The 24,634-nt window shown below is 35.3% G+C and overlaps 2 protein-coding genes across 2 annotated transcripts in view; both read left to right on the top strand.

The window, feature by feature from the left end:
* LOC144455897 (protein piccolo-like) overlaps positions 1-22,140 on the top strand; it is a 79,759-nt gene extending 57,619 nt beyond the window's left edge. The window contains exons 4-6 of the mRNA XM_078150014.1: positions 965-1,119; positions 21,618-21,901; positions 22,125-22,140. Coding sequence (XP_078006140.1) covers positions 965-1,119; positions 21,618-21,901; positions 22,125-22,140 — 455 coding nt within the window. The remainder of the gene's footprint in view (positions 1-964; positions 1,120-21,617; positions 21,902-22,124) is intronic.
* A 1,020-nt stretch (positions 22,141-23,160) lies between these two features.
* LOC110206947 (protein piccolo-like) overlaps positions 23,161-24,634 on the top strand; it is a 127,473-nt gene continuing 125,999 nt past the window's right edge. Inside the window, exon 1 of the mRNA XM_020984464.2 lies at positions 23,161-23,815. Within this exon, the coding sequence (XP_020840123.2) occupies positions 23,161-23,815 (655 nt within the window). The remainder of the gene's footprint in view (positions 23,816-24,634) is intronic.

Raw genomic sequence — 24,634 nt, 5'->3', positions numbered from 1 at the left:
TTTTTGTACTTGAGTATAGAATTTACATTTTTCCTATGGAATTTCTTCAAATTTAATGTACCATGATCTTCTAGGCTATCAAAAATTATTTTTGGATCCTAACGCTTCCATACAGTATGTTACCTAATACAGAAAGTTTTAATTCAAGCACAGATTTATAAGCATTCCATCTGTTTCTTCATTCAAAGCATTGATTATAAAGAGCAATTATACCATAAGGGATAATAAAAGGCATGGATTCCTGAGAAACCTGGGAGGATTTGTGTGAACTGATTAAAACTGAAGTAAACAGAGCCAGGAGAATAGTTCATAGAATAATTACTATTATGTAGAGGAAAACAACTTTGAAAGACATATAAAATCTGATTAATAGAAATATTAGTCATGACATCAATGGCCAACAATGAAATACATTTCCAAACTATTGTTAAAGATTATCCTTTGTGTTATTTTAGTATCATGCACAAAACTATAGTATCCTGAAAAAGGTTGAATTTGTCTTTCAATATCTTCATTTCTTCACTCACCCAGAATATACCTATGTGAATTGAAACAATCATTTTACATACCATTTGTACACACATATAAGTATAATACACACATGTGTAGACAGACAGTCACATTATCACATAGCCCCTGATAATTTTCTTCCCCACAACTTTATATCTTCTTATTTATCAGGTGATTTCATTATCTCCTTCATTATCTTGAGTTTTAGTTACCCATTAGCGATTTATGCTCTGTCCTTTCCAGTTCAAAAACAGTTTTGTTCTTGCTTCTTTGTTTTTGTAAGATAAAATAAAAGTAAACCAATAACTGAACAGCTCTTGCTTCTCTCTACTCTGGGCGTTGTAGTATCATACTCCCTAAACAAGCCAAGATGGAGGAGTAAAAGCAGTGACTTGATTGAGCTCTCCCTCAAATCTCTTCAAATAACTAAAAATTGACTAAATAAATTTTAAAGCTGCAGAACCTATAAAAAGACAGAGGGAAATAAATGTCCATCCCAAGACAACCTCGATGGTTGATGGCAAACATCTGTTGCACTTGGCTGGGAGAGGTGCACAGTACGGTGTGCCATGCAGGCAAAGAAAGTGCCCTAGCAAAGCTGAATCACAGGCAAGTGTGGCAGTTAACAGACTTCTCAAACTACAAACAACAAAGAAAACATGAAAGATCAGCGGGAAAGGTCTGTTGGACCTGTACGAGAGAGGAGTACAGTAGAGCCCTGGTCCTATTGTACCTCCCAAGGTGGTGACCACAGAAGCAACAGTTGCTTCTGGAGCTCTTGGCCCAAGGATAGTGGGGGGGTTGAGTGGCTGATTGGGGGGGATTGCAGGGATATCTTTGCTGGTGCTGAGGTAGGATTCTTTTGATTTGCCCATGCTTGAATCTGGGCCACAGGCCTGGGTGGCAGTCCTGGGGTGAGGAGGAGTGCTGGCATGGTGGAGCTTGTGGTGGCAATGGGGAGAGAATCCTCCTCATTGTTCCAAGGCAGAAAAGAGTGCTTGTGGTCACTCGTAGACCACAGCACAGGCCAGAAAAGGAGTAACACCTCTTCTTTGATCATACCACCTTGGAAGAACTGAAAATTGAGGAGAAAAATGCCTTAAAAAGTGGAATTGGCCAAATGGAAAAGGAGGTCCAAAACCTCACTGAAGAAAATAATTCCTTAAAAATTATGATGGAGCAAATGGATGCTAATGACTCTATGATAAATCAAGAAATTGTAGAACAAAACTAAAAGAATGAAAATATAAAAGACAATGTGAAATATCTCATTGGAAAAATAACTGACCTGGAAAAAAGATCTAGGAGAGGTAATTTTAAAATTATTGGACTATGTGAAAACCATGGTCAAAAACAGAACCTAGCCATCATATTTCAAAAAATCATCAAGGAAAATTGCCCTGACATTCTAGAACCAGAAGGTAAAACAGAAATTGAAAGAATCCAGCAATCACCTCCTGAAAGAGATCCCCAAAGGAAAACTTCTAGGAATATTGTAGACAAATTCCAGTGTCCCCAGATCAATGAGAAAATATTGTGAGCAGGCAAAAAGAAACAATTCTAGTATTGTGGAAACACAATCAGGATAACAAAAAAATTTAGCAGCTTCTACATTAATAAGAGTAAGGAATAGTTTACCTGTCAAATCTATGGAGAATGGAAGAATTTTTGACCCAACAAGAGATAGAGAATATTATGAAATGCAAAATGGATCATTTTAATTACATTAAATTAAAATGGTTTTGTACAAACAAAGCCAATGCCACCAAGATTAGGAGGCAAGCAGGAAACTTGGAAAGAACTTTTACAGTTAGTGTCTCTGAAAAAGGGATCATTTCTAAAATATATAGAGAACTGAGGCAATTTATAAGAATACAAGTCATTCCCCAATTGATAAATCATCAAGGGATATGAACAAGCAGTTTTCAGATGAAGAAATTAAAGCTATCTATAGAAATATGACAAAGTGTTCTAAATCACTATTGATTAGAAAAATGAAAATTAAAACAGCTCTTAGGTACCATATCACACCTATGAGATTGACTGACATGCCAAAACAGAAAATGATAAATGTTGGAGAAGAAGTGGGAAAATTGGAATACTAATGCATTATTGGTGGAGTTGTGAACCATCCAACCATTCAGTAGTGTAATTTGGAACTATGCCAGAGGGCTATAAAACTGTGCATACCCTTTGATCCAGCAATAGCACTTTTAGGGCTGTGTCCCAAAGAAGTCATGAAAAAAGGAAAAGGACCCACAGGTACCAAAATATTTATAGCAGCTCTTTCTGTGGTAGCAAGGAATTAGAAATTGAGGGGATATCCATCAATTGGGGAATGACTGGAGCAAGTTGTGGTATATGAATGTAATGGAATACTTTTTGTGCTATAAGAAATAATGAGTAGGCAGAATTCAGAAAAACCTGGAAAGACTTACATGAACTGATGCTGAGTGAAGTGAGCAGAACCAGGAGAACATTGTACACAGTAAAAGCAATATTGTTTGATGACCAGCTTTGATAGACATAACTTTTCTCAGCAATGCAGTGAACTAAGACAATTCCAAAAGACTCATGATGGAAAGTGCTATCCATATCTAGAGAAAAAACTGTGGAGTCTGAATGCAGATTGAAGCATATTGTTTTCTTTTTCTTTCTCATTTTTCCCTTTTGCTCTGAGTCTTTTTTTTTTACAACATAACTAATATGGAAATATGTTTAATATGATTGTATACGTATAGTCTATATCAGGTTGCCTGCAGTAATGTAGTAGGGGGAGGGGAGGGAAGGGGGAAATTTTAGAATTCAAAATCCTATGAAAGTGAATGCTGACAACTAAAAATAATTTATAGAAAATTCTAAAGAAAGAAAGAAACCACTGGGATTGGGAGCCTTAAAATCCCTCAGCTTAGTGACCTTACAGTCAGGCCTGACAACCTTGACTTCAAACTTGATGACTATAGCATCAGATTTGGTGATATAGACTTGCTAACTTTCACTTCAGTGGGCTTGGCTACCTTAGGGTTAAAGTTAAAGATAACATTAGAGGCCCTTAGAGCCAAAGGATTTTTGGTGTTTGAATAGTTGGTGGTAGTCTTGAGATCAGTGTGTCTGATGGTAGACATTGGATCTGTGGGCTTGGTGACCTTCAGCCTGAGGAATCTGGATTTGAAGACATTGATTAACATTTAGGGCCTTGATTACCTCTGTTAGACTTTAATGGATTTGACATTATTGACCTATAACTTTTTCATTCCCTCTTTGTTATGTTTCTTAGGAAAACATGTTTCCCAGAAATTTGGGATCAATCTCTTTCAGAGAGTATGATAATTGTAAAATTTATATTTGTTTGATATTATAATTATAATGATAGGCCTTCCTCATAGATTCACTTAGATTCAGTGGTCCCAGTGCCCATAAAAGCATGTAGTCTAAGACAGATCAGTTTAGACTTTTTCACCATTCTGACCCATGTCAACTCGGTCAGGTAGATAAAGTTAGAAGCTTTTGACTGAATGACTGTAGCCTCAGTCTAAGCTAGTTCTTGCTTCTCCCCCCCTTACATATACCCACTGAGGCAAAGGGGATAAATAATTTATCCATACTAACACAGAAGACTTAGAAGCTGACTCCAAATTCAGCAAGCTATCCACTGTGAAGCTGCCTCAAGCTTTCAATCCACAGTTTGTGATCCCAGTAAAGAAACTCTCCCTACCCAAGTTTCATCTGGGTATTCCCAAGCCTAGTACTGATAATTGACCCTAAAAACTTCACTACATTTGGCTCTGATTAGGAATGTCCCCTCATACACATAATAGATATTTCAAATGCTTTGTTATATTCTAGGAATATTATATATGAAACATTCCTCTGATCTACTAGACTATTAACCCTGTCATTAAAAAAAAAAATTAACCTGGCATGAACACATCATGCTTGATGACACCTTAGTGAACAAGGTGTCTCATTCAAATGCTCAGACTGTCTACTTAATAGTATATCTAAGAATTTCATGGGGAACCAAGTCAAACTCTCTGTTCTACAGTTGCATAATTCTACCCTCTAAGGGTTTTAAAAATTAGAGTTTTATTTTCTCTCCCTCAGTGCTGTAGCACCTGTATCATTATTCTCATTATTTTAGCACTGACAGCCATTATGGCTATGAACCAACTTTCTTCTTGTGTTTTCCAAACAAACTAGACTACTATGTCCTTCTATTAATTTCCCTCATTTCATTTCATTTCCCTTTCGTCATTTCTTCCTTTTTTCAAGACATACTTAGAATAAACAGTATTTCCTCTCCCCTTCACTGAGTAGTAAAATCCTTCTTTTCCTTAACCATGTATTCTGGATACTAATTATACCAGGAAGTCTTCCTTTATTCCCACCCCATACTCCCATCTGAAAGTAGTCTATGTTTTTCCACATTTTTCATCAAAATTTACCTTTTGTATTTACCATATTGTGCCTTGTGTCATATTTACTTGTATGTAATCTTAACTCATTACTGGATTGAAAGTTTGAGGCACAGTGGATAGCTACTGAATTTGGAGTCAAGCTTCTAAGTCTGCTGTGTTAGTATGGATAAATTATTTATCCCCTCTTTGCCTTAGTTTCTTATCTACAAAAAAAAGCATAAACAATATTACACTCCTTAACTCACAAGACTATTGGGAGGCTTAAATGAGAAAATGAATGTAAGTCTTGAAGCACTGTGTAAATATTATTTAGAAAAGGAATCCATTGTTGTCTTTTTGTATGATAAGACCTAGGTGGTATAGCGGATAGAGTGCTGGGGACTAGAGTAGGAAAAACCTGAGTTCAAATCCAGCTTCAGATACTTACTAGCTGTGTGATCCTAGGCAAGTCACTTAACCTCTGTCTGCCTCAGTTTCCTCAACTGTAAAATGGCTATCAGAATAGCCTCTACTTTGCAGGGTTGTTGTGAGGATCAAATGAGGTGATATTTGCAAAGCACTTAGCACAATTTCTGACTCATAAAAGTCACTTTAAAAATGTTCTTTCCCACCCGCCCCTCACAAATCTCAAACCCTGCTTGCCCATAATAGGTATTTAATGAAATGTTTGCTGAATCAAACTGAAGTCTTCTGACACTTTGAAAAGTGCCTTTTCCATCATATCAGGAAGCCAGCTGGCAAATTATAAATGTAGTATCTTGCAGCTTATTAGAACAGTAATGAACCTAAGGTCATAGGTTTTATTCCTATATAAGCCAATTAGGTTTTCTTTTTTCAATAACCATATACATTGCTTCTGATCTTGGCCAGTTGACTTTTCAATGTGTTTCAAAGGTAAAGATACTGAGTGAGAACATGTAAATGTAAGAATCTGTCCTACTATTTCCCTCCCTGTAGTGGAGAGGAGGTGATTCTTACCTTAGTAGAGAATTAAAAATCCATAAAAGAAGAAGTGACACACCAATGTGATATAGGCAAAAGAAAAATTTGGAAGGTACAATTAAGTCCTGATTAGTTCAAATAATAAATCCCCCAGAGGTGGTCACATTACTGGAGTTGGCACTGCAAATGTCCATTGGGCTGGAACCAGTGACCGTATTTTACATAATGATAACTTCAAATAGTGTCAATTTGAATACAATGTGACCACTTCAGGGGATTGTTTATTTCCACAGAGACCTAGCTATGGCATGTAAATAATTAAGATAGGATAGTTTAAGACTCTACTAATACACAAGTATAAGAAAAGTCAAATGAAATTTAAAAGCAATATAGAAGTAGAGTTAGTATTGTTGAAAAATTTGAGTCTTAATCTGGGTCTTAAGGGAAGTGAAGATTTGTTTGGTTGGAACAGAGGTGAGAGAAGACCTTTGAGTTAAGAAGAAAATGAGAGAGACAGCATGGTATAATGGAAAGCACACTAGATTTGGAGTCAAAGATCCTAGGCAAAAATTCCAGTTCTACTCACTGACACATTAATTCTGTGACTTTGAGCCTCCTCTTCTCTAGTTCTTAGGTTCCTCATTCCCAAAATGAGGGAATTGGAATAGATCATCTCTAGAGGTGACTCCCAACACTAAATTTATTATCCTATAAAATCCATCTCCACTTCTTAGATAATAACTCAAAGCATAGACTCAATAACAGTGGGTCAATAGGACCAACTTTGTGCAAGCTTAGTATATTACAATAAGCACCGCCATAGAGTTCAGGACCTAACTATATACAGCTTTTTCATTGCTTTCCTGACATGTATTAGGGATTTATACATTGTTCAACTGAAAGTAATTATTCAACTAATGATGCGAATAAGGATCACTGAGTACTTTCTGTTTCTTTTTTTCTTACCTGCTTTCTTTGTATTTTTGATATTGCAGATATCCAACACATTATAAGTGATTGATGTAATCTTTAGATAATGTATGGCATTTCTGTGCAGATGTGACTGACTATACTTTAGGGGACCTTGATAAGAAAAGATAGAAGCTAATCAAAGCTAGTTAGTAAAGGTCAGAATTCTAAGTTAGATAAATGGATATTAAAATGGGAGGAATGCTGGCTATTAAAGTCAGATATGTCTCTTCAGTCTTTTTTACAGGTCATCTAAATAACATTTTGAATGCAATCTGATAGAATATGTAAGTATAATGGCCTCTTAGATCAAAATCAATTTCCTTTTTATCATCTAGGATATAGTCACAGGGGTTAATTACCCTTAATCTGGAATGTAAACTATGGAACACTAAGGAATATATGGACGTATATACGTATATATGTATGTATTCATGCACACATATACATATTGTCTAATTTGTTCAACAATAGCTCTATTCTTAACACTGTTCTATTCAGTGTTCTTGTCATCTTACCAATAACTTGAATGAAAGCATTTATTACAGATTCACTTATTGTAATACTAGAAAACTGAGAGCTAAATATTTTAACAGACTAGAACCAGGGACAAAAACAAGAAAAACCAAATTTTATATGGATAAGCATAAAGACTTATATTCAAGTGTTTCTTTTTTTGGAAAAAAAATTATTTTTAAAAATAGAAAAGAAAAAAATAACATTACCATGTACACAGCAGAACATAAGAGAGGATTCAATATAAAACAATAAATTTCCACTCCAAGAAAGACTATATAATAAACACTACACATTGTTTTTAAAGCTTCCCATCTTTTCTTTGCTTCCTTATAGGCTTTCTTTTCTTCTCTGCTGTTCACCTTTTACTCTACTTTTCCCCTCTCGCCCTCCCCCCAAAGAAGGCTACAATTAAGTGCAGATGCATACATACATACATACATATATAGATACAGATATATACACACATAGATATCTGTAAACATACCCATATATATGTATATGTATATACATACATACTCATATGTATGTATATACTCATACACATACACGAACATATATATGCATATATACATATATACATAGACACACACACACACACACACACACATATATATAACCATACTATGCTTATTTCCACTTGTCATCTGTTTCTTTGAAGGCAGATAGCATATTCCTTCAAAAGTTCAGGTCTTTTTCTAAATCAACCAGCTCACCATTTCCTACACTGCAGCAACATTCCAACTCATCACATCCTGAGAGATCGTCTATGAAAATTTTTCCTAAATTTTCTGTATGACTTCTATTCTTGGCTGCCTATGTTTTGTTTATACAAGAAAATTTAATTTAAAGTAATAAAAATTATCCATTTTGTGCTTCAACAATGCTGTCACTTCATAATATAGTTTAAGGTCTGATACTACTGACTTTTGTAGTTCATTTTGCTGGTCTGACACTCTCCCGACATCTCTATCTTTTTCCCTAGGGTACCCTGCCAGGGACCTCCCTCTCTTTCCTTGCTTTCTTTGTTCCCTTCAACTAGAACTGATTTCTGCTTCTTAATTTGCATAACATTTTCTTTGCACATCTTATTCCACTTAGCACACACTACTTTGTATATATTTATTTGTGTACATATCTGTTCTACTAGATTGCATCCTCTTCTTGGGCAAAACTATGATTGATTTTATCATTGTATTCCCCACAGTGCCTAGCAAAGGTTTGCCTTGAAAAAACACAGGATGACTATTGTTGAATGAGTCAGTGCAATACTAAGAAGCATGTGAGCACTAAATAATGCTATTCTATGGTGGGTTACTAAAGGTAAATTAAGATGTCTATTCTGAAACTTAAAGGATATTTTGCTAGTTTGCACCTAATTCCATATTTTTCACAAAATAAAGGTGCAGGAGGCTGTTGGAGCAAAATCGGTAATCAAGAAACTCAGGCTCTACACTCAACATCTTTAACTTTGGGGAAAGAAATTTAACCTTTCTGTGGTTCAGTTGCCTCTCTTAGAAAATGAGGGGATGGGAATGGATGATCTGGATGATCCTTTCAGCTCACAAAATCCATTATTATATTAAATTTACCTTTATGTAACTCTTAAAATACAAATTAACTAATAGCAATAATATTTATGTAGCTCTTTTAGGTTTGCCAAGATTGTTCATGCAATATCTCCTTTAGGCCTCATAAGAAAACTGTAAAGTACATACTAAAGATATTATTATCACCATTTTATAATACAAATTGAAGTTCAAAGTGTTAAAGGCCATATAGCCAGAAACTGGTAGAGACCAGATTCACATCTCACCTTTCTGATTACAACCCTAACATCCTGTTGACTCTGCCTTGTGTTTGTATATTCTGACACATTCACATGGGAAAATTGTGTCCAAAAAAAGTACATAACAAATTTTCAATGAAGTCTTAAGATTTAGCTCTGGGAAAACAAATTGAAAAGGAAGTAATTCAATCCAATATTTTCAATTACCTGAGGTTAATAGTAAATGGTACATTTCCTGCAGTTGTCTGCAGATCTTTTCTTACAAAATTATGTAGTACTAGATTCTTTGATTATATCCTGTGGAAATTTAAAAAAAAGATACCTATTAAGATTAAAGAACAAGCAAACAAATAAAAAGTTTGGAACACAGTTAAGACAGATAAAAATGCAGTGTTCCATGAAAATTAAAAAGATAATATCCTGTATTAAGAATTCCTTTGTAATGAAAAAGATGTAGATATTTAAATTCTAAGTAAATCTAACACTTTAAAAATGTATAACATTGTCATTTTAAAAGTTTTTGTATAAACATATTTATTTAACACAGTTTACTTCTTATTCTGAAAATCTGACCCAGGGATTTACACAGTAAATTAGAGTTTTATGATATTGATTTTGAGTATTAAGATAAGCCTTTTACTTTTTAGTGGTTTTAACATAGTTTAAAGATGAGTGAGGAGGAGAGTGGTGGAATAAAAAGGTCAATGAATTTGGAGTCTGATAATCTTACCTCAAACTCTGCCCTTGGTCAAGTTGTTCATTTGCTTTGTGCCTCCATTTCCACATCTGGAAAATGAGTTTGTAACCAGACAGTTATTAATCATCGAGCAAAAGTTAAGCACATATTATGTTCTAGAGCCTCTACTAAGTTCTGGGGATACCAAAGAACAATTCCTGTCCTCAAGGAGATCTCATTCTAATGGGAGAGTTAACAACAAAATAACTATGTTTAGATGATGAGTTATTTACAGGATTAACTGGAAATAATCAACAGAGGGAAAGTCCTAGAATTAAAAGAGATCAGGAAATTTGTCCTGTAGAAGGTGAGATTTTAGCTGAGACTTGAAGTGAGCCAGGGAAGCCACAAGGTAAATATGAGAGGAGAGAACTTTCCAGGAAAGGGGGGCAGTTAGTGAAAATACAGAGTTGGGTGTGGGTGATACAGTATTATATTTAAGGAACAATGAGAAGGCCATAGAATTTAGATCATAGAGTATTTAGAAGGAAATAAAATATAGGGAAGCTAAGTGGATAGGGTGCTCAGCTGAAGTCAGAAAGACTCAGCATCTTCAGTTCAAATCTTCAGTATTTACAAGCTGTGTAACCATGGGGCAAGTCACTCGACCGTGTTTGCCTCACTTCCTCATTTGTAAAATGAGCTAAATATCGAAATGGTAAACTGCTTCAGCATCTTTGCCAAGAAAACCCCAAGTGGGGTCACGAAGAGTTGGATGCAACTGAAAAGACTGAATGACAACAACAAAAGATATCAGAATACTGGAAAGTTAGGAAGGGGTTAGGTTATGAAGGACTTTAAAGTTAAAGAGATGATTTTATATTTTATCCTGGATGTTATGGGAAGCCGTTGGAGTTCATTGAGTACTTAGTCAGACCATCATTTAAACAAGAGAACTTTGGTATCTAAGTGGAGGATGGATTTGAATGGGGAGAAACTTGAATGAGGGAGACTAATCATTAGACTATTATTAATTATCCAGGTATTAGGCAATGAGGAACTGAGGTGTGGTGGTAGCCAGTGTTGGAGAAGAGAAAGGATTCTATACAAGAGACATGGTACAGGTAGAATAGATAAGACTTAGATGTGGAAAGGGGAGGAAATAATGTGAGGAGTCAAGGATGACACTAAGGTTATGAGTGTAGATGACAGGAAGTATTATGATGTCCTGGAATATAATAAGGATTTTGGAAGAGAAGGGATTTCGATTTGAAGGGAAAGATAATCAGTTCTGTTTGGGATATGTTGAGTTTAAGATATTCATGGTAAATGCATCTGGGGATACAAAACTGTTCAGGAATGGATAAATAAATATGAAAAACATCTACCTGGAGATGATAATTGAAGCTATGAAAGCTGATGAGATCATCAGGTTAAATCATATAGAGGAAGAAGGGAAGAAGGATTAGAACAGAACTGAGGGGAGCACCCACAATTAATGGGCTCAGGCTGGATGATCCAGCAAGTAATCAATGATCTCCCAGGCCCTATATTTGGTTTTATATACCATGATACATATTTTGTCATTGAATCTCAGGACTAATAATATTTGAGATAATGCAAGTAGAATACTCTTTTGGTGTACTGAATTCTACATAATGATGTTTTATCTGGATGCTAATTAACATCTCATACTAACACTTCATTAGATATGACAGGACAAAAAATACCTTTTAAATGAAAAACTTCACAATTCTCATGATTGGATAGTTTTACATTATATTTGCAATGTTATATAACTTTAATGGAATTTATAGTATTTGGCATTTAAAATGTGTTGATAATTTCAATTGGAGGACTCTAGCAATACCCTTCACTTTGAGTTTCATGAGATTGCTTTTTCTCACCTTCTTTTCTCCACTGCAAAAACACACAAATAAACACTGCCACACCTAAATGAAATATTTTCATGCATGCTAGAGGAAATACAAATTGAGGAGTCAACAGCCCTAAGTTAATATTTTTTAGGGCTCAGAATTGAATTATTAGATCCAACTTCCTCAAAATTCATCCAAGACATTTATCAAGTGTCATTCATAGACAAACCATTACGTTAAGATTGGTTTCCCACCAGATATTTATGTTCTAGTCTTAGATATAGGATATATACATGAAATGGATTTGAGACTCTTGCAAAGGGGTATGTAAATTAGTGTTAAATAATTGAGTACAAATAACAAATAAGGTGTTAGGAAATTAGTAAAATAAATCAATAAGTATTTGAAGAATCAGAAAGATTGTTAACATTGCATTTTTAAGGAAGTAAATGATCATAAATAATAGAGGGTTAAGATTAGTACAGTGGAGAATAGAATGTACAAAAGCAAGAATTAAGAATGAGTCAGGTATGTAGAGGAATAGTGAACACATTTATTTAGCTCAAGTTGGAGAGTACATGCTGAGAGAAGCAAAACAAATAAAAGTTATAGCCTGTAGAATGCAGATTTTAAAAAAAAGTTTCTTTGAATATCCAGTTTTATAGAAAGGTATTAAGCAATTTGGGCTGTGTGTGAGGTCATTTGGAAGCCACTGGAAGTTCTTGAAATGAAAAGTGGCATGAAAAGCAATTTCAAACAGATTGATCTGGCAATCACGCGTATAATACAACAGGAAGAGCATCTAGAATGGTGTTGGATTTGGTCATATGTGAAGTGATTGAGGAACTGAACTAAGGAAAGAACTTTGGAACTAGAGAAGAAACTAATTTAATATTACAGAAGCCCAATTTAGAATACTTAATGACTAATTGAATTGGAGAGGAGTAGCAAAGGGAAGGTTTAAAATGACTCCATGTTTGGGAGACCCACAAAGCAGAAAGACCTTCACCATGTTCTACCTTCTCTCCTCTCCTTTTCCCTTTCATGTTTTCATGGTACAAGTTCTGATTTCCTCTCATCTTTTTTTTTTTCTGTTGTTACATTCAGTCTTTTTTCCCCCCCTATTGTTTTATTCAGTGTTTAGAGCAGCTAGGCTAGGGATGGGAAACCTGTAGCCTTCTTGGTCCTTGGATGTGGCCTTTTAACAGAGTCTTAAGTTTTACAGAACAAATCCTTTTATTAAGTGGAATTATACTGTGACATTTGGATTCAATCAAAGGGCTGTAGTTGAGGACGTAGAGGGCCACATGTAGACTCAAGGCCGTAAGTTCCCCTTGCTAGGTGAAGCAGTAGATTGAGAACCAGATCTGGAGTCAGCAAAACTAATCTTCCTGAGTTCAAATCTGTTCTCAGACACTTTTTAGCTATGTGACCCAAGGCAAGTCACTTAATCCTGTTTACTCAGTATTCTCATCTGTAAATTGAGCTGGAGAAGCAAATGGCAAATCACTGCAGTATCTTTCTCAAGAAAACTTCAAATGGAGGCATAAAGAGTCAAACATGGCTAAAACAACTGGATAAAGGCAAAAGCATTCAGTCTTTACTTTGTAAAATGAGGGGTTGGGTTAAATGATCTTTAATCGCACTGGTATTCTTTGTTCTGAACTCTTTCTAATCTGCCTACCACAGTGAGACATTGGTAGCTATTAAATAGAATGGATTACTTGACTGCTGCCTTTAAGTGCTCTATTTGATGAATCCATTTTTTGACCATAAATGACTATGCTTCCTAAGTTCTCAGCTTTTGAACTTTTTTTTTGGGGGGGGTGAGGTAATTAGGGTTAAGTGACTTGACCAAGGTCACACAGTGTCAAGTGTCTAAGGCCAGATATGAACTTAGGTCCTGCTGACTCCAAGGCCGGAGCTCTATCCACTGCACCACCTAGCTGCCCCCAAGCTTTTGAATTTTTAATTTTGAATTTTTAAATCACTACTTTTGGACCCTGATTATAATCATCATTTTATAACATCATCTTTGGTTCTGATTGATTCTCCAAATTTTGTGCTGTAATAAAATTGAGAGAGATATCTAATTGATTCCCCAAATCAGAAATAGAACAATATAACTATCAAAAAGATGGAAAAAACAAATTTTAGGGAATTACAAGGTCAAAACATTTTCATTTCCAATACAATAAATATCACTGTGTGAATGTATGTATAAAATCAGTATAAACAAAACTCTGAGAGGTCCTTATTTTTGAGAGTACAGAGGGATGTGCTGAGGCCAAAAAGATTGAGAACAATGCTCCAAAGAATATATTGATTTCTCATTTCAACCTTATATAGCCCTAGGATGGTATTCCCATTATCTTCCAGTAAGTTCTGAGAACTAAAAGTTTATCCTGAGGAATAGATAGAGAGACTTTTATATCTTTTGTTTGATTATATAAGCTCTCTTTTGTTTTAGGAAGAGAGGACCATGATATTGGTTATGACACAAATTCTCCTGTCTTTGGAGAATTTTGCATATCATTAGAACCAGATGTAGCTATGGAATCCTTCTGGATTAAAGCTATTTTTATAATAAACCTTTATAGGGAAAATTATCTGGACTGATGTATTTTAGATGTAATATTCATCAGAAGTCCCAAGTATTTTACAGGGGCTGGGTAGGTTTTCTCAAGGAATCTTATTTATATATGCATAATATCGGAGGCAAAGAAAGTGCCAATCAAGAGAGTGGCTGTAATTTCTCAGATTTTAATCACTTCAGTAAGATAAGATTAAAATAGCTTATAGAGATACAGTGTTTGGCCCTATTCCATCCCTTCTCATTGAAAATATAACTATCAGATTTGATTCATTATGAACACATAACTAAATGAAGAAAAGTAAACTTTAAAAATTCTTCAGTAATCAATTTTGAATACTTGACAGAAGTTTTTGTGGTTATAAAAAAGACTATCTCTTAGGGGCCTTCTGGAGGAGAAAGCGATGAGTTTCTCAGTCTGGCATCTATAGTGAGGAAGAAACTAGTTTTCTGCTTGACTGCCCAGCTCAGAGCCAACTGATTGCAGGAAAGAAAACTATGGACAAGAGGCCAATGAAGGGAAAGCTTGAAGTTTAGTAATGTCACTGCTGAAATACTGAGTGTCATTCATGTATTTTTAATTGAGTTGAAATTTAGGCCATATCTCTATCACTTGACTTTGCATAAACACTTTAAGATTCTGGTTTTGTAACCACTAATTACCTTTACATTGAGGCTTCTGTTTCTTCCTTTTACTAGTTCTATAGACATTCAGTGCTAGAGGGTGATTAATTTTGCAAGGTGATCATGATTCACTGTTAGTCACTGATAAAAGATGTCTACTATTGATCAGTAAAGCAAGGTCATGCTCCTAGTGATGATAATCCTTTGCTGGTGCTTTGCATCTTCAGTCCTAAACTTTAATTCAACCTCATGATTTTTGACTAGTTAAGGAAATGGCAATGTCTGACCCTTCATGTACAAAATAGTTTCCCTCTTTCTTCTGTCTCCTTATTTTTGCTGGTCATTTTTTACTTTTTTGCCAGATATTTTAGTGATTTTTTTTCAGTAGGAGCCTTCCATTTTACTCTAGTTTGCCAGTGTCTTTTGGAAAAATAGATCATTTTTGAGAGCAAGTATAACCCACTTATACTAGTATATTCAGCTCTATGTATAAAGAGATACTATATATATATATATGTATATGCATGTATTGTATATGAGTATAAGCATAAACACACATAATGTGTTGTTAAAGCTACATAGGCTTTAATAGGTTAACACTTTAATAGGGTAAGACTTTTCGAACTCCATACATATACACACATAGCACAATGAGTACTAGCATAGTACAGATTAGAAGAGGCTAAAAGAAAGGATCTATGATGACAATCCGACTAGTTCCTCAATACATGTACATACATACATACATTCATACAAACATAAACAACATTGTACATTTTCTCTATCAATAAATCTCCCCAAATTACACCTGTTTAGTAAGGATACCATTCAAAGGATTTTATAAATTGCTCTAAAAGTTTTAGAAGCCTTTGGAATGAAGGAAAATTTAACTAGTGCATTGAATGAAGCACCAGAAACTATTAAAATATCTTAGACATTCAAAAAGATATCCAAAATTGGGTTGCAAAGTTAACCTTCAGGATAACCTTTCCTTGCCTTTACGTACTTCCTCCATTAGTATCCCATTGAGGATGGTTGATTGATTCATGACCATTTCATAAACACAGGCCTTACCCTTTGAATTTGCATTTAAAATGCACAGTAAAGACAAAAACAGATATACTGAGCTGGGAGATTAGACACACAGAGACTCTGTTCACTGGAAGAAAGCATACATAGCCACAGGTTCCCTTCAGGGAGCTGTGTGCAGCAAAGAGCCACATACACTATGCAACCATGAGCCTTAGGGTACTATTTAAACCCAAGGATAGCTAAACCTGGCTCAACCCAAGAGAATACAGTAATGTGAACTAAGCAGTAGTGGTAAAATGATGGAAAAATTACTTGAATAAATGGGATCTGCAGCTAAGGAGCTGTGAGGAACAGAGCTATGAATTAGAGAAACAAACCGAGACCTTAACCATCCCTGGTACTATGAAGAATAGAGGGGGTACAGGTCATAGTAAAGGGGTGAAATCATTATAACCCTATTGCTTTCCCCTTATGGGCTCATCCTCATGGTGACAACATTCTGGAGGACGTATAGGTTCATGATGGGAGGTAAGACTAATCAAAAAGGAGGATTATTTGACCCTTTAACACCCTAGAGTGTTTTACTCCCTACGCTAGAACTTTAAATCAGGGATAGTACTATAAATTAGGATGATTATGTAGAACTTTGGGGGAATTAAAGCCCACCAGATTGGGAATAGGAGATGGCTTGACTATTATGGGCTGAGACTTGAATCTTTTATGTATTCAGCTAGGTGATATAGTGGCTAAATAACTAAGATTAGAGGCATGAAGATCAGAGTTCAAATCTAGCTCAGATACTTACTAATCGTGTGACACTGTGTAAGGATACGTCTGAGAATCAAATGGAAAAAAAAAGTATGTGCAAATTTTACAAGTGTCAAATAAGTATTAGTTATTGTTCCAGTCATTAATGGATAAAGCCTTAGAGTATTTCTGTGAGAGCTCAAGGCATTTTTTTCTTTATATAAATGTAAGTCAAATTCTTATATTTACAGAGGAAAATCTGGGTGGAAGCATGGGTCAAAAATAGTGTCCCTAGTTCATCCTGGTCTACACTAACCTAGAATTGTAACATGGGTTACATTCATAAGACAAAGATGGAGCAGGCATGATAAGATAGCAGTTCATCTTCAAAAAGAGTTGAATATTTTAGGGATCTGCCCAATCAATATAAATCAATAGATTGATGAGATCATAAAGAATCCAGCATTAATAAAGGCATACATCCCAGAAAGATGAAGGTGATAGTCCCTCTGTATTCTCCCCTAGTCAGACCACATATGGAATAATGTGTTAAGTTTTAGGCACCACTTTTTTAGAATAACATTGATAAGAAGTAGAATATCCAAAGTAAGGCTACTAGGTTGAGCATCAAAATCATGCTACTTGAAGATAAACTTTGTATAGGGAATAACAGATATCTGCAAATATTTGAAGGGTTATAATGTGGAATAATTATTCTGTTTGTTATATTTAGACCCAAGGAGAAGATATAAATATAAGATATAAATTTCTTATGTAATGTTATATAAATTTATATAAACATAAATTTATAAAATATAAATATATATAAAATATAATATTATATATATATATGTAATATAAATAAAGATACATCTAGATATGAAGAGAAGTTTCCTAACAGTTAAAGCTACCCAAAAAAATGCAATCAGCAGTTTCAGGAGACAATGGATTCTCCATTAGAAGTCTTTAAGCAAAATTTGGATTACTGGTTTATTTTGTATGTCAAGTTTATGTTAATAAGGATTCTTCTTGGACTAGTATGACTGCATGGCCTCTGAGGTCCTTCAGTGTAGCTCACAACCAAGGCAAATTACATAATTTCTTCAAGTAAGGTGAAGGTTACAGCTTTTAGACAGTGTTAGAACCCAGATCTTAGGACATCTAGTCAGGTGCCCTTCCTACAACTGTTTCTACTAGTAAGTGTTAAATGAATTTCATGTGTTTGTTTGGGTTATCTCTGCACATGGCTTATAAGCTCTCTAAGGGAAGATTGTTTGTTTTTAATTTCCCTATGTCATTGATTATATTGCCTCAAAATAATGTTTTCACTAAATGTTAATGAGAACACATAAGTCTATCATTCAAATAAATACAAGAGATATTAAATTAATTCAAAGAAATGACTTATCCCTGAGGATCTCCAGTCCATATGACTTTCCACATTGATGCTGAACCATGAATAACAATCTGTTCTTTTTTTTTTTTTAATGAAATCCCTTAGGGAATTCCCCAACCACTTAACATTTATGTGACTGAGACCATATCTTCTTAACTTGTTGATGGGAATGTCACACAGGGCAGAATAAAAAGGCTTGCTAAAGGCCAGCTAGATTACATCTATTACTTTCTCCTTATCTGCATGGCCTTTTGCATTATCATTGCAGGAAATTAAATTGGGCTGTCATGATTTTCTATTTACAAAACCACATTGATTTCTACTGTCTGCCTTTCACTGTCCATCTCTATGATCATTGTAGTTTATTGTCTGATGACTTCTGTTAGCAGTTTCCCAAGTTACTGAGCTTAAGTTGACCAGTCTTTGAGGATTTGAGTAATCTTTCTTTACTCTGAAACAAGAAAAAAGGAAAAATTGAGAGTTATAATATGATACCATTTTCAAGGGTTTTTCTATGGATTATATTTGATTTTCCCTTCTCTTTAAATATAGTACTCCATTTCTTTGGAATAGGTTTCTTCCTCCCACTGTTCAATGTATTCTTCTAAATGGCAATTAAAATCCAGAATCCTCAAATGACTCATAATCTATTTCTTTTTTTTTAATTTATTTCCTTTTAGTTTTCAACATTCACTTCCATTATCTTTTGAGTTTTAAATATTCTCTCCCTTCCCACTCCCCCCCCAAGATGGCATGCAATCTGATATAGGCTCTACATATACATTCTTATTAAACATATTTTCATATTGGTCATGTTGTAAAGAAGAATTAGAACCAATTGGATGAACCACAAGAAAGAAGAAACAAAATGAAACAGAAGAAAATAGTATGCTTCAATCTGCATTCAGATTCCATAGTTCTTTCTCTGGATGTGGATAGCATTTTCCATCATGAGTCTTTTGGAAATGTCTTAGATCTTTGCATTGCTGAGAAGAGCTAAGTCTATTAAAGTTAGTCATCACATAATGTGGTTGTTACTGGGTACAGTGTTCTCCTGGTTTTGCCTACTTCACTCAACACAAGTCGTTACAGGTTTTTCTGAAGTACTTCTACTCATCATTTCTTATAGCACAATAGTATTCCATTACATTCATATACATTCCTCAATTGATGGGCATCTCCTTAATTTCCAATTCTTTGCCACCACAAAAAGAACTACTATAAATATTTGTGTACATATGGGTCCTTTTCCCATTTGTATGATCTCTTTGGGATACAACCCTAGAGGTACTCTTGCTGGGTCTAAGGGGATGCACATTTTTATGGCCCTTTGGGCATAGTTCCAAATTGCTCTCCAATTGTTTGGATCAGCATGATCCATTTCTTAAATACAAATACTCACAAACAACTTCACTATGATTAGCATTTATTTCTGTTGTGAGTGTATATATGTGTCTGTGTTTGGGGAAGGGGATGGTTACATATTAATATTGTGCAACACTAATTAGATTATGAACTCCTTAAAGGCAGGGACTGTTTTTGTTTTTAACCATTCTTTGCATCCCCAGTGTTTAGTACAGTACCTGGCATATGGTAGGTGCTTAGTAAATGCTTGTTGACATCTGATATTCTATCAGACTAATAGCCATAGGAACTGTGTTAGGTGCGCTTGTAAGTAACATCTCTCACTTAATCCTCCGTAATAATTACTTGATTACAAATACAAATGGCTCTAAAGGGCAGAGACTATGTTCTTTTATCATTATGTCCCTTATGAGGCCTAGTGTGATCCCATTGCATATAGTGAGTGTTCAGTCAGTTGGTTTATTAGAGAAAGAGAGGGAAACAAGTAAGGGATATGTCACAAATATGTCTTTAACCCTTAAGTAATGTATGGATTATTTCAGGTGTATTATTTATGAATTTGTCTTAATAGATCTGTAAATATATTTCCAGCTTGTACAGCCATTTTTATGATTTGGCCTTTCCTGATTTTCCTTTCATTAGAAAATTCCTCATTGCCATAGACTGAGCACTCTCTCTTGTTTATAATACTTTAACAATTACAGGTGACATATCTCTTCACTCTTTCAATTGCAAGTATGTATAGCTGAGTCACTGTTATTGAATGTTGGCTTAAGTAATTTTGGAAAGTAGAATTTAGTCTAAGGGTCATTTGTTTCACATATGAATTCATCACCATATATTGCAGTTTATAATTAGTTATTCTTCCAGCTCCCTTCACTCTCTTCCTTATTGTTTAGTCTTCCTCTTCCTTTCCTTATTTCAGTAATAATTGATATTGCTATTTTAAAATATTCCTAATTAAAAGTTTTACATATGGCAACTCGAGTTTCTTATAGTGGCAGCACTGTACAAATATAAAAACCACTAGGATATTTATATCTTCCCAAGCAAAACTTCATAAACATTAGAGCTGACCATTTATTTATCAGATGGGAAAACAAGGTGGCAGAGCACTGGTTAGGGACTCAGACCTCAGGCTCTGACAACTATTGTTCAGTCATCTCTAAATTTTCATGATCACATTTGGGGTTTTCTTGGCAAAGTTGCTGGAGTGGTTTTCCTTTTCTTTCTCTAGCTCATTTTATAGATGAGGAAACTAGAAGCAAAACAGGGTTGAGTGACTTATTCTCAGTCACACAGCTAGCAAGTATCTGAGGCAAGATTTGAACTTAGGCAGATTAGTTTTCCTGATTCCAAGCCCACTGCTCTATCCATTGTGCCACCTAGCTGCTCCTTACTAGGTTTGCTTCCACTTAGTGATTATATGGTCTTGGGTAAATCATTTACCATCTCCAAGACATGCTTCATCTATAAAATGGGGATAATAACTACTATATTGTCTTCCTCTGAGGGTTGTCCTGAAGATTAAATGACATTATTAAAAAGCATTTTGAAATCCTAGATTGGCAAATAAATATGAGATGCTAATATTATACTTATTTCTCATAAAGGAATTTCTTATCACATGTTTTCAATGTTTTGAACTATTCATTTAGCAGGATCTTATTACTAGGAGAGCTCAAAGTAAATGCAGCATTCTAAATTTATTTTCACCATTTCAAATTCACACGTATTTTGAGTGAAAAAACTTGCATTTTCACTCAAATATAGTTTATTTTAGAACGGCTAACAAACATATTTAACATCTTGAATTTTTCAGACAAATACATACATATGGCTTCAATTTAAATGTTATTACAAATATCACCTTTTAAAAATGAAACCTACATAAACTTCACATGGTAACATTTTTATCTTGTAGATAATATAATGGTACATATCTACACTCAAAGATATAAAAAGGAGTATTATGCTTCAATCAGTTACATTTAATGAAAATTAAGATAAATGAAGAAGAATGAGGAAACCAGATAAAGAATGAAGAATTTTATAATTGTAGCCATAGTTGTCAAATAAATGAAAGGAAATTTTTTATTAAATGCCAGTTATGAATTTTTTCTTCAGTTTTCTGATCAATTCCCCATTTCTTTTCAATTGTAGACCAAAGGTTCTCAGACCATGACAGCTTCCGGCACCCAGAAGAAAGTAAAGAGGACATTACCAAATCCACCTCCTGAAGAAACTTCCTCAGGGACCCCATCAGCATATAGCACCATGGGTTCCGTTTCGCGAAGAAGAATCTGCAGAACTAATACAATGGCAAGAGCCAAAATCCTCCAGGATATAGATAGAGAACTTGACCTTGTGGAAAGGGAATCAGCAAAGCTCAGGAAGAAGCAAGCTGAATTGGATGAGGAAGAAAAAGAGATTGACGCAAAGTTACGGTACTTGGAAATGGGAATCAACAGAAGAAAAGAAGCGCTTTTAAAGGAAAGAGAAAAGAGAGAGAGAGCCTACCTCCAGGGAGTAGCTGAGGACCGTGATTATATGTCTGATAGTGAAGTAAGTAGCACTAGGCCAACCCGAATAGAAAGTCAGCATGGTTTGGAAAGACCAAGAACTGCACCCCAAACTGAATTCAACCAATTTATGCCCCCCCAAACACAGCCAGAATCTCAGTTAGTTCCACCAACAAGTCCTTACACCCAGTATCAGTTCACCTCTCCTGCTCTTCCTACACAAGCACCAACTCAGTATACCCAACAGTCTCCTTACCAACAGCAGCCTTTATACCATCAGCAGGTTTCCCCATATCAGACCCAACCCACCTTCCAAACTGTGGCGACAATGTCCTTCACACCACAAACACAGCCTCCACCGACTCCACAGCCTTCATATCAACTCCCATCCCAGATGATGGTGATACAGCAAAAGCCACGGCAATCTACATTGTATTTGGAACCTAAAATAACCTCTAATTATGAGGTCATTCGAAACCAACCCCTGATGATAGCACCGGTTTCCACTGAGAATACTTATGCGGTTTCCCACCTTGGTAGTAAGTATAATAGTTTAGACTTAAGAATAGGTTTAGAGGAAAGAAACAGCATAGCAGGCAGTCCAATTTCAAGCATATCAGCAGATTCTTTCTATGCAGATATAGAACATCACACACCACGGAATTATCTCTTAATTGATGATATTGGTGAACTTACTAAGGGTACAGCAGCCCTGAGCACTGCATTTAGCCTTCATGATAAGGATCTGACAAAAACTGACCGCCTCCTTCAAACAACAGAGGCACGCAGAACTCAAGAAGTTACAGATTTTCTGGCACCTTTACAGACTTCTTCTAGACTGCATTCCTATGTAAAAGCAGATGAAGACCCAATGGATGATCCCTATGAGCTGAAACTTCTGAAACATCAAATCAAGCAGGAATTCCGTCGTGGTGCTGAAAGTTTAGACCATCTTGCTGGTCTTTCCCATTATTACCATGCAGATACTAGCTATAGGCATTTCCCCAAATCAGAGAAATATAGCATTAGTAGACTGACACTTGAAAAACAGGCAGCAAAACAACTTCCAGCAGCAATCCTTTATCAAAAGCAGGCAAAGCATAAAAAATCACTTATTGACCCCAAAATCAAAATTTTCACCAATTCAAGAAAGCAGAGACCTTGAACCTGATTATTCAAGTTATATGACTTCTAGCTCTCCACCAGTTGGAAGCATTTCATCCAGGGCAAGACTTCTTCAGGATGATATTACTTTTGGCCTTAGGAAAAATATCACAGACCAACAAAAATTCATAGGATCATCCCTCACTTCATCCCTTGGAACAGGCTTGGGTACCTTAGGTTCCTCAATCCGATCAGCATTACAGGATGAGGCAGACAAGCCTTATAGTAGTGGCACCAGATCGAGGCCTTCTTCTCGACCCTCCTCTGTCTATGGACTTGATTTATCCATAAAGAGAGATTCATCAAGCTCTTCTTTAAGGCTGAAGGCTCAAGAGGCTGAAGCATTAGATGTTTCTTTTAGTCATGTGACACCCTCTGGCAGAACTAAACCAACAAGTCTGCCTATTAGCCAGAGCAGAGGAAGAATACCAATTGTTGCTCAGAACTCAGAAGAAGAAAGTCCTTTGAGCCCTGTTGGCCAGCCAATGGGAATGGCAAGAGCTGCAGCTGGACCACTGCCACCAATATCTGCTGATACCAGAGATCAGTTTGGATCAAGTCATTCATTGCCTGAGGTTCAGCAGCATATGAGAGAAGAGTCAAGGACTCGAGGCTATGATCGGGATATAGCATTCATCATGGATGACTTCCAACATGCCATGTCAGACAGTGAAGGTAAACTAGGCCCCACGCTGTTACGTTCCTATCAAAACACAGATCCTCATTTCTCTGCATGTCTAATTGTCCTTCTCCAAGGACTTATTCTTCCTGTTTTCTTGGTGTGTTGTTTGTATATTTATTTTAATTTTATTTTTTGTAAAAAGAGAGTCTGTACTGTGTGTAGATTTGAAAGCATGTTTTATTTTTGTTCTTTTGTTGTTGTTGTTGATATTTCTCTTCCTGTTCTGGTTTCCCCTTGATTTCTTTGCATATGTTCTGGTATCTCCTTATCTAAAGTCATTATGAAATAGCTACTATTAAGTAAAACATGGTCATCCCTTACATTCATAGGCAGAACTTTAGTTAATGAAATTAACTTAAAATTTTTTCTACTAAAATTTATTTATACCTTTGAAAGATCATGATCAATTTCCTTCTGTTTGCTTTGTTAAATTAATAAGTCCTAGACTTAACACTATTTCCCTGATGAATTTTACTCTCTGCAATTTTATTAGTTCCTGTCTTGTCATTCAAAAACCATATTTAAAGGTTAATAAGACTTAATCAACCAGTGATAATTTGACATTCCTCTTGAATTTAAATAGTTTGAATCATAGAACTTATAATTTACACATGAAAGCAACTTCAGAGTTCATAGGATCTGAGGGAATCATTTAATTATTTCATTTAGAAAAGTGTGTGTGAAAATAAAATTATATTTCTCTTGGTCTACAGAGGGCCACTGGATCAACCATTTTTATTTTATTGACCAGTCAATTGAGTTACACAGAGACCATTTGACTGATTTTTCCCCTTTCATTTAATTGTTGTTTG

This window comes from Phascolarctos cinereus, unplaced genomic scaffold (genome assembly GCF_003287225.1).
Source record: "Phascolarctos cinereus isolate Bilbo 61053 unplaced genomic scaffold, phaCin_HiC Scaffold_1;HRSCAF=81, whole genome shotgun sequence".
Classification (NCBI taxonomy): Eukaryota; Metazoa; Chordata; class Mammalia; order Diprotodontia; family Phascolarctidae; genus Phascolarctos; species Phascolarctos cinereus.
Note: the sequence above shows the minus strand (reverse complement) of the source record. Positions and strands in the feature narration are given on the sequence as shown.